Here is a 14642-nt window from a genome sequence, read left to right as displayed (position 1 = left end):
TTCTGCTCACCAAGTCTGCCTTTATTTGATCCAAAGTACATCAAAAGCAGTAATATTGTGAAATATTTATACCATTTAAAATAACTGTTTTCTATCTCACTATATTTTAAATGTAATGTATTCCTGTGATCAAAGGTGAATTTTCAGCATCATTCCTCCAGTCTTCAGTGTCACATTAATCAGAAATCATTCTTAACATGCTGATTATCAATATTTAAAACAGATGAGTAAATTTTCTTCAGCATTCTTTGATGAACAGAAAGATCCACAGATCAGCATTTATGTGAAATAAAAAGCTTTTGCAACATTATACACCATATCATTCAAAAGCTTAGCCAGTATATATATTTGTTTTTTTTTTTGTTAAATAAATTATACAAATTTATACTTTTATTTAGCAATTGATCAAAAGTGATGATAAAGACATAATTTCTATTTCAGATAAATGCTGCTCTTCTGAACTGTCTATTTAGCAAAGAAACCTGAAAAGATTCTACTCAGCTGTTTTCAACATTATCATACTAAGATTTTTTTTTTCTTTTTTTTTTTAAAAAAAAGATTATACTGTTCAAAAACTGTTGACTGGTAGTAGATAAAGGCAACTTATTTTTCTCTAATTTCTAGCTTTTCTTTGTTCTTTTTTTTTGGCTTAGAAATCTATAACTGCTGGACAATAACAAATAATAATGATTTGTTTATATACTACAAACAATTGTTATCACAAAATAAGGCAGAATTGTTTCTATACTGTAATAAATGCTATGTCAATTAGCACTGCATTGTTCATATACTTTATTTATCACTTGCTGGAGTTTTTTTGGACTTGAAAAAAAAACAAAACCGAAAACAAACTGTTTACATACAGCCATAGCTGGACGCTGTTGTCCATATTAGGAGTTTCCTGTTATGACTATCAGCGCTAGAGCGCCCTCTGGCTTTGAGAATGAATGAAACACACACTGCATGAGAGTTTAGCGCTCCGTGATGTTCATTTCGCCTTCTCGGTCCGAAAAAAATATCAGGTCATGCGCAGACTATCCTGTCTCTTTGAAATGAAATCTATATTTATCCACACCAGCTCTTGAAAACCTCTATATGAACACACTTGCCCGAAAAAGTGCGGGGGACGAATTTCCGTGATACTAAAAGTGGGGGGAACATGTCCCCCGCGTCCCCCGCGTAATCTACGCCCCTGCATGAAACTGATTTTATGATCTGATGCTGTGTTATTGCAGGATTATTTATAAAATATAATGTTTATTAATTTGAACCAGATTTTATTTTTATATTTTATATTTTTGTATATATTTATTTTTATATTTTCATTAATTTAATCTTATACTAACTTAAGTTTTAGTAATTTTGTTATGTGTTTCTGTCACATTGTTATAGATTTTTATTGTTTCTATTTAAAAATGAATTTTATTTATTTTTATTTTTATTGAGTTTAAGTTTTTATATTAATTTCTAATATTTAAATGTTTACAATTTTTGCCAAAAAGTCATTTTTAATATTTTTAGGTTTCGTTTTAGTTAACAATAAAAAACTGATCTGGCTTTTTATTTTTTTAAAAATTCTCGCATTGAATTCAAAATAAAATATAATCTGCATGTTAATTGCTAGAAGAAAAAAAAAGGTTAGAAAAGCTATTTAGCCTAGCATAAAGCTAAACGGTTATGCTATGTCTGCTGCTCAAAACTTATCTTTTTAAATGAATAAAAAATAAAATAACTTTTTTTTCTGATTCTTTTCATAAAATCAGGCTGAAAATATATTATTTGTAGCATTTCATACAGTACTTAAAGGGTTAGTTCACCCAATATTCAAAATGATGTCATTAATAACTCATGTCGTTCAAAACGTGTGAGACCTCCATTTATCTTTAGAACAGAGTATTTTAGATTTAGTCCGAGAGCTCTCAGTCCCTCCATTGAAACTGTGTGTACATCTGAGTTCAAACAAACCAATATCCTGGAGTAATTCATTGACTCAAACAGTAGACTGACTGAACTGCTGTGAAGAGAGAACTGAAGATGAACACAGAGCCGAGCCAGATAACAAACGAAAGACTGACTCGTTCTCGAGTCAAGAACCGTTTCTGTCAGACGCGTCCGATTCGTGAACCGAGGAGCTGATGATACTGCGCATGTGTGATTCAGCGTGAAGCAAACCGACACACAGAGCGTCTGAACTGAACTGATTCTTTTGGTGATTGATTCTGAACTGATTCTGTGCTAGTGTTATGGGTGCGGGTAAACCAAAGGCTTGAATCAAGGGCAATCATCGCAAATGACGTCATTACGTTGAGCGCAAAAGAACCGGTGAACCGTTTTCTTCAACTGGTTTATTGAATCGAACTGTCCGAAAGAACCACTGGTGATCCGAACACCGATGCAACCGGTTCTTGACTCGAGAATGAGTCAATCTATTTGTAACGGTTAAACTCCATTACTATGATCACAGGAAGAAGGAGGCGGGAACTGGCGGACAATCAAATATAAACTTTAATTACAAAATAAAGACAAAACAGCACGTCAGCCCCTAACGGATGACTGACGCGCACAAATAAAAAGCAAACACAAACTGAAGCCCAGGCTTGGCCTTCTCTTGTCCTTCACTGTCGTCGCTCTGTTTTTATATCCCTCCATCTCCTCTGTGGGACTCGAGACCGGTGGGTTGAGCAGGTGTTGCTCATTTCCAATCACTCCACCGGCCTCGCTCCTGTTCCCACGTCTCTCTGCCCCGCCCCATTCGTCACATAATTGTTCATTATCTGGCTCTGCTCGGTGTTCATCTTCAGTTCTCTCTTCACAGCAGTTCAGTCAGTGTACTGTTTGAGTAAATGAATTACTCCGGGATATTGGTTTGTGTGAACTCAGAGGGAGTGTCAGCCACATTAAAAAAGTCAACAGTTTAAGTCATTTGTGGTTTAATGCATATTAGAGATGCGAACCGTTTAAAACGATTCAGTTCAATTTGGTGAACTGGTTCAAAAAGAACCGGTTACATCGAATGATTCGTTCGCGAACCGGATATCACAAACTGCTTTGTTTTGAACTCTCTCTCACAAGAGACCCGGAAGAGAAGACAATGCTGAATAAAGTCGTAAGTTTTGCTATTTTTGGACCAAAATGTATTTTCGATGCTTCAAAATATTCTAACTGACCCTCTGATGTCACATGGACTACTTTGATGATGTTTTTCTTACCTTTCTGAACATGGACAGTAGACCGTACACACAGCTTCAATGGAGGGACTGAGAGCTCTCGGACTAAATCTAAAATATCTTAAACTGAGTTCTGAAGATAAAAGGTCTCACAGGTTTGGAACGACATGAGGGTGAGTTATTAATGACATAATTTTGATTATTGGGTGAACTAACCCTTTAATGCTACACCTGCTTAGCATTTCCCTTAAAAATATTTTAATAGTAAAAGCAAGAATTTTAAAATACATATTTTACATTTAAATACCTATGACTGGTACACATACCGATGTTGTGCCATCTATCTTCAAGCCTCACTCCTCAGACTGTGAATAAAGCCCAAATATATTTATTTTAGCCTTCGCTCTCATTCTCTTCACTCCCATTTTCCTCATAAACTTTGAACCCTCACCTTCCACTGTATCATAACAAAGCAGGTCTCATTCCTCCAATTCATCTCAAAACTGGATTTCATTACACTCCTTTCATTCCCACTCAAATGGCCAGACGTATCTGATGGCAGGATTGAAATGGGGAATTGACCTGAGACTGACGCATACGACACCTGAGGATTTCACAATGATTGCCTTTCAGAAGGAAGCAGCTGCATATCTGAAGAAAGACGAGTCTCGTTCTGACTGTGTTCAGTCAGATATCAGCTGCTGCTCACTGCACACTATACACACTGTATGCAAATATACACTGAATACACACAAAATTATAATAATAATGTGAATTAGTGCAAATTGTGCAACAATACAATTTAAAAAAGAATGATGCTAGATTGTTTGTTGCCAAACCTCATTATATTATAACTGTTTTTGACATTATGAATATAGAATTTAGTTTTGTTTTTCTTAGTTTTTTGTTTTGTTTTGTTTTTGCTTTGTGTTTTTAGTTTTGTCTCGTCTCTTTGTTTGTTTTGTTTCATCATGGTTTTTGTTTAGTTTTTTGTATCTGTTTTTTTGTTTTTGTTTTGTCTTGTGTATATATTTTTGTTTTATCTTTTATTTTTGTTTTGTGTCATTGGTTTTGTGTTGTTTTGTATTGTTATGTTTTTGTTTATTAGCTACCTACTAAAAACAGTGCTTTTTGAACTAGAAGAGACCTCAGAAATAGACTTTCGGTTGCATCATTTGTGTTTTTGTGCTGTTTATCGACCTTAAAAGATTTGAGATCAGTGTGTGTCAGACTAAAAAGAGACTTTGAAATGTAATTTTCACAAGTTGGATCCATGTGCTGGAACATGTGGGAAGGAGCGAGTTTTTTGAAATGGAAAGTACATGAGCGAGACAACTGTTTTTTTTATATGGTTGATTTTGGTCAAAAATCATGTTATGTTAACAGAAGGCCATCCTAATTAATTTTAGCCAAGCAGTTTATTTAAATGTCTGATTCATTTGAATAATCATTTAGTTATGTACCTCATATTATGTCTTTTATAATGATGATTTATCCATTAACAAAGATTGTAATGCTCTAATTAGTCACCAGCTAATATCTTTAAAGTCTAAATATATGTTTAGCAATTTATGCATTGCATACACTGTATACACTGCGTATATTAGTAAGCATGAGCTCACCCCTGCAGATCTCCAGAATAAAATCATATCTATATTAAATCATATTTATCTTTAAACATCCAAGACATAGGTCACTTTTTTCTAAAAAAGTAATGAAGATTTTTAGCTGAAACTATGCTCCTTTGAAAAAAAAAAAAATCAGTAAACTGACAAATAAAGCTTGATCTTATCTAATCTCAGATTTTTTGTTTCTAGAGTTGAGTGTGTACCTCAGCACTCACACATTTTCCCCTTCTGTCCTCTCTCAGCTGTAAGCGGCGTCTGACCGTGTGTTTTGTGGTCTGTGTCCTCACAGGTCACGGTCCATCAGTGGCGCGTCCTCTGGTCTCTCCACCAGCCCTCTCAGCAGCCCACGGGTGAGTAAACTCCGCCCCCAGCACGCCCACTTCTCTCTCTCCACCAATCAGCACGCATCTGCTCAATCACCTTCATGCCAATCATATCGCATGCCATTGTGTCTGTAGGACATAGTACGGACTACACAACTCTGATTAGTGAGATACATGATATGAATAAGCAAAGAGCTCATAATGCAAAGAACATAGGATGTTTGGAGCAGTTTTATTTTAGTATCACTGATATACTATTATAATTATATTATATAGTTTTTTGTTAATTTTTTTTTTTATTAGTCATTGTCTATGTAGTTTTTGCATTATTTATTACGTTTATTTAGTTTTACTAATTTTAGAACTTTAGCTTTAAACAAAAATGAAAAATGTTGCTTTGGCAACTAGCTGAAACAGACAAAAAGTTGTTTTATTATTATTTAGATGCCATTATAGATGCTTTTTTAATATTTAGAATTCATTTTTTTTTTCTATGTTCTTATAATTTTGTGTTTTTGTCATTTTTGTTATTTTAAAAAATGTCAATTTTTTCATTATTTATTACTTCAGTTTTAGTTTGTTATTTAAGTAATGTAAGTTAATCTACATGGAAATGAGAAATATAGCTTTGGCAGCTAGCAAATGTGGCGGAGGGGAATATGCCACCGCCTTGTGGGGGAAATATTCAGCACTATACTAAGGATGACTGAGTGAGCAACAGGATCCTAGTCCCCCCACCCAATGCTTTTAGTCTTTGTACAACTGTTAGACTAGTTGTATGTAGTGTCTATCGTGTTGCAATGTGTAATGCTCAAGAATCAGCGAGGTGGGCTTCAGGATTTACTCAATACACGGCAGCCACCTGAAGTGTGTGTATGTAGAAAACTCAGGAGGTAAACCTAGTTAACTGCAAAACCCGCCCTCCCCTGAATCTAACAGGATAGGTAAGACGCCCCCACTCCTTAGTATAAGTGACTCAAAATTAGCATAAACAGTTTTCAGTTAACAAACAAATTTTACATTTATTTGTACTGCAAGATTTTAAATGATTACGTTTTCCTTGTTTTCACAAAGTTTACAAAACAATTTCAAGTGTAAACAAATCAAAGTGAAATAAAAGAAATGTGGAAAATAATAGAGATGAAAAATCAACAGATTTGTGTCAGTTACAGTTCAATCTGAGGAAAGTAAGAATCAGTGTCACTTATTGTAAGTAACCTTAAACAAAACGTTTCACAGTTAACTCAACCTTTCAAACAAAGTACACTTTGAAGTTCACTTCAATCCGGCTCAAAAATCCAAGATCCAATTCAAAAATCCAGGAAAAAAAAGGTGAAAAGTTATACTCTATCCATATATGGAGTTCACAGTCCCAAAAAGTTCAGTTATGTACACAAAAGAAAGACTATGAATCCCTTCGCAGGAAAATTCACTGATCACAGTTCCATCAAAATATCTGTATGATTTCACAGTTCAGATGACTCACTTACAGAAAATGGCAGTTTGCTTACCAGTTTTCAGAAGGAAAAGAGGAAAATAATTTTTATCACCACTCTTGGTTCATGAATGAGGTGCTGAAAGATGTCCAATGGATGGCAGGGTACTGTTTCTTCACTCACTAACCCTCAGCGATTGTCCTCGCGATCCTGACGACGGCAGCTTGATTCAACGAGGCCGCAATCCCAGCTGATGGAGGCACAATGAGAAGACAAACAACGCACGACCCTATCCGATGACTCAGCGAACCTTAATTCACACGATCAGTAACAGCAATCACTGTTTCAAGTTCGTTTGAACAAATGAAACAAAAACTGTTTGAAGCAAAGAAAACACGAGACTGTTTAACTCCTACGTGACTGAGACTTAATGAAACTAACAGGCCTTTTGTCCAGCTTCATGCATGAACACGGCAGAAAACTCATTTTAACGCTTACTTCGTTAAACTTGTTCATATACACGAAGACTCAGAGGCAACGTCATGCAGCTCTTATATATGTCGCGAGTCTAAACGGGACTTTTTCCCGCGATTGACTACCCGAGATCAACATTCAATTTCAGCTCACCGCTGCTCTTCTCCGCTCTCTCGCTCTCTCCGCGCAACTCGTCAAAACCTACAAAATGGCGGCGCCCACGACAAACATCAAAATAAAAGTCTCCACATATTAGAAAAATTTAAATCCCCTACATTCCCCCCTGCTAAACCCTGCCATGCCACCGGACTTCCATTCAGCAACTCAGTCCTGAAAAATAAATGACAGAGAATAGCAGGTAAATATTCTTTCCACACAAGAAAACATCAAGTACAGCAATTAAACACTTTCAATTAGCAAGATTGAAAAACCTTCATATTAAAAGAAACATACAAACCTTCAGGTTGACATAAGCTTATTTCAAGACATAGTCAGTCCTATACCTAACGGGTAAAGTACCTCTGTTCAAACGCTGTGAACGTCTAGGTTCAGTAATACTTTCATTTTCACTTTCAGCTTCGGAGCCACCTGAACTCATAGACTCAAGTACAGACTGTTCTACTGAATCATCAGCTGACATTTCATCGACATGGTCCCTGATACCTATCTCTGATTCATCCCCACCTGCCCTTCTACCTTGTGTGTCTGTGAGTGTAGCGGGTGCAAATGTAACAACAGGGACTGGAAGAACATCAGAATCTTCTGAATCAGTGTGTGCCTGACCTATGTGTGCTCTAGATTCACGTCTAGATGTGCAAGGTGGTAGTGATGACTGAAAAGTGCAAGGCTTGAGTTGATCCCTATGTACAACTTTACATGGGCCCCCTTTCTCTGGGCGAATGGTGTAAACTGGAGTGTCTGCGTGATTCTGTTTCACTACAGTGTAAGGCAAGGGTTCCCAATGGTCTTGTATCTTATTCCTTCCCCTATGTGAATGATTCCGTAACAGAACACGGTCACCAGGTCTCATAAGTGCGGCATGCGATTTCCGATCATAAGCTCTTTTTCTTCGCCTTGAAGCTTCCTGTGCTGCTGAGTTGGCTACTTCAACAGCGGTCTTTAATCTATCATGATGGTTTTTCACCCAATCATCAAGATTGTCAGCTCTACTGTCCTCCAAGTCTCTCCCATTAAGGATATCCATCGGCATTCTGGCATCCCTCCCAAACATTAAATAGAATGGCGAATAGCCAGTTGAAGTGTGGATTCGGCTATTGTATGCCATCGCCAACTCGGGCAGATACTGTTTCCAATTCCTTTTCTTTTCCGGGGGTAACGTCCTTAGCATATCATGCATGGTTCTATTAAATCTTTCGCACTGGGAGTTACCCTGTGGATGATACGGAGTGGTGCGACTCTTTCCGATTCCATAGACTTTACACAGTTCTTTGATGACATTTGCTTCAAAACATCGACCTTGGTCGGAATGTAGTCGTGCAGGACAGCCGTAGTGGACAAACCAATGCTGCACAAGGGCTTTTGCAGTGGTATGAGCGGTCTGATTTCTGGTTGGCACTGCTACCGTGAAACGAGTAAACATGTCAGTTAGGACGAGGACATTTTCATATCCTCCCAAAGATTCCTCCAAGACTGTATAATCCATAGCAAGGACTTCCAGCGGGGCAGATACATTAGTACATGTCATTGGGGCTCGTATTTTAGGAAAAACGTCTTTAGCAAGGGCACATCTCTTGCATTCCTGAATCCAGTTTTGAATATCCTTACTCATTGTCGGCCAGTAATAGCTCCGCCTCATGCGCTCCAGCGTGCTTCTTTCTCCAAAATGGCCACAATGATCATGCTGACTCTCGTACACTTTGTAACGCAAGGGTTCTGGAACCACTAATTGACAAATTTCTTCTCCGTCCCGGGGATCAAAGATGGAACGGAACATCACTCCTTTTTTAAGCTTGAGTCGTGTGAATTGTCTAGAAAGCTTTTTTAACTCAACATCCATATTGCGTTGCTCAACTGGACTCAGGTTCTTGTTGGTTAGTACAGCACGGTATATAGGAGCTATATGAGGGTCGATCTTTTGTTGCTCTTCTATATCACTCCAGCTATATCCGGGGACTTTCCTTGTCACTGATACCTGAACCGATGCTTGTACTATCTGATGCTTGTTGGCAACTGGCCATAAACATGCACGCACTTCATCTGAATTCATCCTAATGAAGTCTTTAGCAGAGTCCTCTTGCTCAGGCTCCTCACTGGATGGAATCCGTGATAACACATCGGCATTTGTGTTTTGCCGTCCTGGTTTGTAGTAGACTTCAAAATCAAATTCTGACAACTGAGCTATCCACCGTTGTTCAACAGCTCCTAAATTAGCGGTCGCCAAGTAGCGCAAAGGGTTGTGATCAGTTATCACAGAGAACTTGGAGTAGATCAGGTATTCTTTGAACTTTTCAGTTACAGCCCATTTCAAGGCAAGTAGCTCTAGCTTGAAAGCACTGTAATTTCTATCATTCTTTTCTGATCCACGAAGACCCCGACTTGCATACGCAATCACACGCTCAACCCCTCCTTGTCGTTGACTTAACACAGCTCCAAGACCATGCAGGCTTCCATCAGTTGTGAGTACAAAAGACTGACTGAAATCTGGGTACGCGAGAACTGGCGGAGACATTAAACACTGCTTGAGTTTGTCAAATGCAGTTTGACATTCTGTTGTCCAGTTAAGGGGTTCAATGATTTTCTCTTTCCCTCCTTTACCAACCAGGGCATGAAGGGGCCGGGCTAACTGAGCAAAACCAGGAACAAACCTCCTGTAGTAACTCATGAATCCAAGGATCTGTCTTAACTCTCTGACATTCGTTGGTGCAGGCCAGGATTCCAAAACCTGAGTTTTCTCTCCATCCACCTTTATTCCCTGGGAAGAAATAAGGTGACCCAAGAATTTCACTTCGGGTTTCAAAAGGAAACACTTGCTGGGTTTCAGTTTCAAACCATGCTGTCTCAATCGATTGAATACTATTTCCAGTCTTTGACAATGGGTTTCGAAGTCTTTCGAAAAAACAATGATGTCATCAAGGTAGATGAGCAGTATGTCAAACGTTAGATCACCGAGCACCACCCCCATCAGACGCTGGAATGTTGCAGGTGCATTGCAAAGTCCAAATGGCATCCTGGTCCATTCAAACAGTCCAAAGGGAGTGGTGACCGCCGTCTTTGTTCTATCCTCCTCACTCATCGCTACTTGGAAATACCCGGAGGTAAGATCAAGTGTGGAGAACAGCTGTGCATTTCCCAAGGCATCCAACGATTCCTCCACACGAGGGAGAGGATAAGCATCTTTGCAGGTCACTTTATTCAACCTTCTGTAATCACAGCAAAAGCGTACGCTGCCATCCTTCTTGATCACAATCACAGCTGGAGATGCCCATGGGCTACAGCTTTCTCTGAGAATACCTTGAGATACTAAATCTTGAACATGTTTTTTCACTTCCTGAAAAACCTGAGGTGGGATTCTGCGATGTCTTTGCTTAATGGGAGGAGCATCTCCTGTTGGAACACTATGTGTGACAGTAGTTGTATAACCGAAGTCACAATCGTTCTTTGAAAACACATCACTGTGCTTAGCCAATAAGGTTTGGAGTTTGCAACGTTGTGTTTCTGTGAGGTTCTCTAGATTAATTTGCACTGGAACTGGCAGCTGTTCTGAAGTGCTTATCTCTGCCTTCACCTTATGTTGCTGCACAGCTCTAACATGCAAAGCATTCTCTTTTTCCTCAAACTCGACGAGCACCCTTGGCACAACTTCCTGGGGCTTGGACAGTGCTGCGATCCTACATCGTGGTGGGAGCTTTACAGGCTTTTCACTAGAATTTAACACTCTGACTGGAACTTTACCATTGGCAGTCTTAGCAAGCACATTAGCAATCAGAACACTCTTAGGCAAACTGACATTTGACGAGGCCTCAACCAACACTTGACAGCTCACTTTTGGTGGTATCCTGCAGCGGCCTTCTAAAACACGTTCACTGAATGGTGGAATAGTTACTGATTGCTTCCCAGCAACCTTCACAAAGCCAATCTTGTCACCACAACTCAGTGCCTCAGTCTGCATCTTTATGTTAGCTAAAACTCGCTGGACTTTTGCCTCCCTAAAACCATGGCTATACCTGTCCATCTTCTTCATGTCTTTAGTAGTCATGAATAGATCATTAACTTCACTCAACACATTCATCCCAATAATGCCAGGCAATCCTTTCAATTCTGTCCCATTAGAATCGCTCTCTTTGATCACAAACACGCACTTTTCATGCAACGTCTTCCCAAAACACTCTATGTCTGCTTCCAGACATCCAATGATGGGAATGTCTAGGCCATTTGCTGCTGTAAGTCGGACCCAGTTGGCAGACGACAGAACAACTTCTCCAAAGTGATTCTTAAAATGTGACTCGGTGATAGTAGTCACTTCTGACCCTGTGTCCAAGAGACAGATTGTTCTGATTCCCGCAATTTTCACCTCAATGGTTATACAATCACCAAAAGCACTTTCACAAAGTGACTTGGAAACGTTCTCTGTATCACAGTCTGCAGTATGACTTCTTATAACGGATGGACCTGGACTCTCTAGCACTGAAGTGTCTCTGTCAGCTGTCTTTTCTATCTCTGCTGTGTTAGGTTGCACTCTACTAGAGTTTTCTCTGCTCTGAAGACAACGTCGGCTTGTGTGCCCTGGCTTACCACACGTATAGCAGATGTACCTTCCTTCACTATCTTTCAAAGGTGCACTTTTTGCTTTGTTTTCCTTCACTGCAGGTTTCAATTTTTCTTTGCTGTTTACCATCTGAAACAGTTCTTCTTGTCGGGCAGCTATCTGTTGAATGGCTTCATGGAGTGACTCCAGGGTGAGAGGGGCTGAAGAGCTCTCTGTTGCAGTGGTAGCATGAACGACACCACGTGGACGAGTACTCGTTCTCGGATTGCTTGGAACCTGCACCTCCTCTTCTTCAGACCAAGTAATAGCTTCCTGCATAAGCTGGATGAATGTCAGGTCCTTCTCAGTTTTAACTCTCCTCTTCATTTCACGCCGTAGCGAATCGTCTTTCAGGCCCAACACAAGCTGTTCCTTCAAAACTCCATCAGCATCAGGAACTCTAGACGGCTCTCGACTCTGGATGATACTTAGCTTCTCCTGCAAGTCATAAGCATAAGAACGGATTGTTTCTCCAGGCATTTGTTTGCGGTCATAAAACTCTTTCAGTCTGCTGCCAATGGGAAGTTTGTCCCCATAAGTCTGATCCAAAGCATCGAAAATCTCATCCACTGACTTCTCCTTTCCTTTGAGTGTGATCTTGACTGTCATCTTAGCCTCATCTTTTAAATACTGCTTAACAAACTCAATTCTGTCTTCTTCAGGAATTTTCATCACCTTGAAGGCGGACTTCATTGAACTTATCCATTCTTCTATACTCAACTCACCAGGCTTGGAACGACATCCGGTGAACTCTGGAAGCTTACGATCCCTAGGGATGTAAACAGTAGATGGTGCTCTCTGAGCGGCAGCCTGTTGTTCAATAACAGTTTTAGCGAGGGAAAGCGCCTCTCTCTGTTCGGCTCTGGCTTGCTCTAACATGCATGTCTGCTCACCGAAACGCCTTTGCATCTCTTCAAACTGTTTCTTTAACTCATCCAGTTCAGCCATAGTGTCGGCTCTAGGACCATGAACTTACACTGAATCAGGAACCAGGAATTGATCCTGTTCGTGACGCCAATATGTGGCGGAGGGGAATATGCCACCGCCTTGTGGGGGAAATATTCAGCACTATACTAAGGATGACTGAGTGAGCAACAGGATCCTAGTCCCCCCACCCAATGCTTTTAGTCTTTGTACAACTGTTAGACTAGTTGTATGTAGTGTCTATCGTGTTGCAATGTGTAATGCTCAAGAATCAGCGAGGTGGGCTTCAGGATTTACTCAATACACGGCAGCCACCTGAAGTGTGTGTATGTAGAAAACTCAGGAGGTAAACCTAGTTAACTGCAAAACCCGCCCTCCCCTGAATCTAACAGGATAGGTAAGACGCCCCCACTCCTTAGTATAAGTGACTCAAAATTAGCATAAACAGTTTTCAGTTAACAAACAAATTTTACATTTATTTGTACTGCAAGATTTTAAATGATTACGTTTTCCTTGTTTTCACAAAGTTTACAAAACAATTTCAAGTGTAAACAAATCAAAGTGAAATAAAAGAAATGTGGAAAATAATAGAGATGAAAAATCAACAGATTTGTGTCAGTTACAGTTCAATCTGAGGAAAGTAAGAATCAGTGTCACTTATTGTAAGTAACCTTAAACAAAACGTTTCACAGTTAACTCAACCTTTCAAACAAAGTACACTTTGAAGTTCACTTCAATCCGGCTCAAAAATCCAAGATCCAATTCAAAAATCCAGGAAAAAAAAGGTGAAAAGTTATACTCTATCCATATATGGAGTTCACAGTCCCAAAAAGTTCAGTTATGTACACAAAAGAAAGACTATGAATCCCTTCGCAGGAAAATTCACTGATCACAGTTCCATCAAAATATCTGTATGATTTCACAGTTCAGATGACTCACTTACAGAAAATGGCAGTTTGCTTACCAGTTTTCAGAAGGAAAAGAGGAAAATAATTTTTATCACCACTCTTGGTTCATGAATGAGGTGCTGAAAGATGTCCAATGGATGGCAGGGTACTGTTTCTTCACTCACTAACCCTCAGCGATTGTCCTCGCGATCCTGACGACGGCAGCTTGATTCAACGAGGCCGCAATCCCAGCTGATGGAGGCACAATGAGAAGACAAACAACGCACGACCCTATCCGATGACTCAGCGAACCTTAATTCACACGATCAGTAACAGCAATCACTGTTTCAAGTTCGTTTGAACAAATGAAACAAAAACTGTTTGAAGCAAAGAAAACACGAGACTGTTTAACTCCTACGTGACTGAGACTTAATGAAACTAACAGGCCTTTTGTCCAGCTTCATGCATGAACACGGCAGAAAACTCATTTTAACGCTTACTTCGTTAAACTTGTTCATATACACGAAGACTCAGAGGCAACGTCATGCAGCTCTTATATATGTCGCGAGTCTAAACGGGACTTTTTCCCGCGATTGACTACCCGAGATCAACATTCAATTTCAGCTCACCGCTGCTCTTCTCCGCTCTCTCGCTCTCTCCGCGCAACTCGTCAAAACCTACAAAATGGCGGCGCCCACGACAAACATCAAAATAAAAGTCTCCACATATTAGAAAAATTTAAATCCCCTACACAAATATAATTATGGTTTTAGTCAATTACAATAACACTGAGCTCATTTTTATTTTTTCATTGTTTCATATATTTCATTAAGTTTTATTTTTATCTAAAGATAATAATCTTGGTTTGAAGCTGAGTGTTGTGGTTAGTGACAGTTCAGTTTTTTTTATGGTGTGGGAAATTATTTAAAAAAAATCCTTATCTAGCAGTCTGAATGACATGAAAGCTCATGCATTCTGGCCTCTTGCGAGCAAAGTAAACAAGAGAGTTAAATTGTGCAAAAGTGAGGTGCAGAAGAA

General features: G+C 39.3%; 1 protein-coding gene and 1 long non-coding RNA gene across 4 annotated transcripts in view; one reads left to right on the top strand and one right to left on the bottom strand.

Moving 5' to 3' along the window:
* LOC127946723 (serine/threonine-protein kinase BRSK2-like) overlaps positions 1–14642 on the top strand; it is a 189650-nt gene that overhangs the window by 156431 nt on the left and 18577 nt on the right. For all 3 annotated transcript variants that reach the window (XM_052543452.1, XM_052543451.1, XM_052543453.1), the window contains exon 13: positions 5085–5145. In XM_052543452.1, coding sequence (XP_052399412.1) covers positions 5085–5145 — 61 coding nt within the window. The remainder of the gene's footprint in view (positions 1–5084; positions 5146–14642) is intronic.
* Positions 6114–14346, bottom strand: LOC127946724 (uncharacterized). The gene is made up of 2 exons (XR_008151152.1): positions 14186–14346; positions 6114–7132 (listed from the first exon to the last, which is right to left on the bottom strand). It is a non-coding gene; the product is annotated as an uncharacterized LOC127946724 (long non-coding RNA).

The sequence above is a fragment of the Carassius gibelio genome, chromosome A25 (assembly GCF_023724105.1).
Source record: "Carassius gibelio isolate Cgi1373 ecotype wild population from Czech Republic chromosome A25, carGib1.2-hapl.c, whole genome shotgun sequence".
NCBI classification, from domain to species: Eukaryota; Metazoa; Chordata; class Actinopteri; order Cypriniformes; family Cyprinidae; genus Carassius; species Carassius gibelio.
Note: the sequence above shows the minus strand (reverse complement) of the source record. Positions and strands in the feature narration are given on the sequence as shown.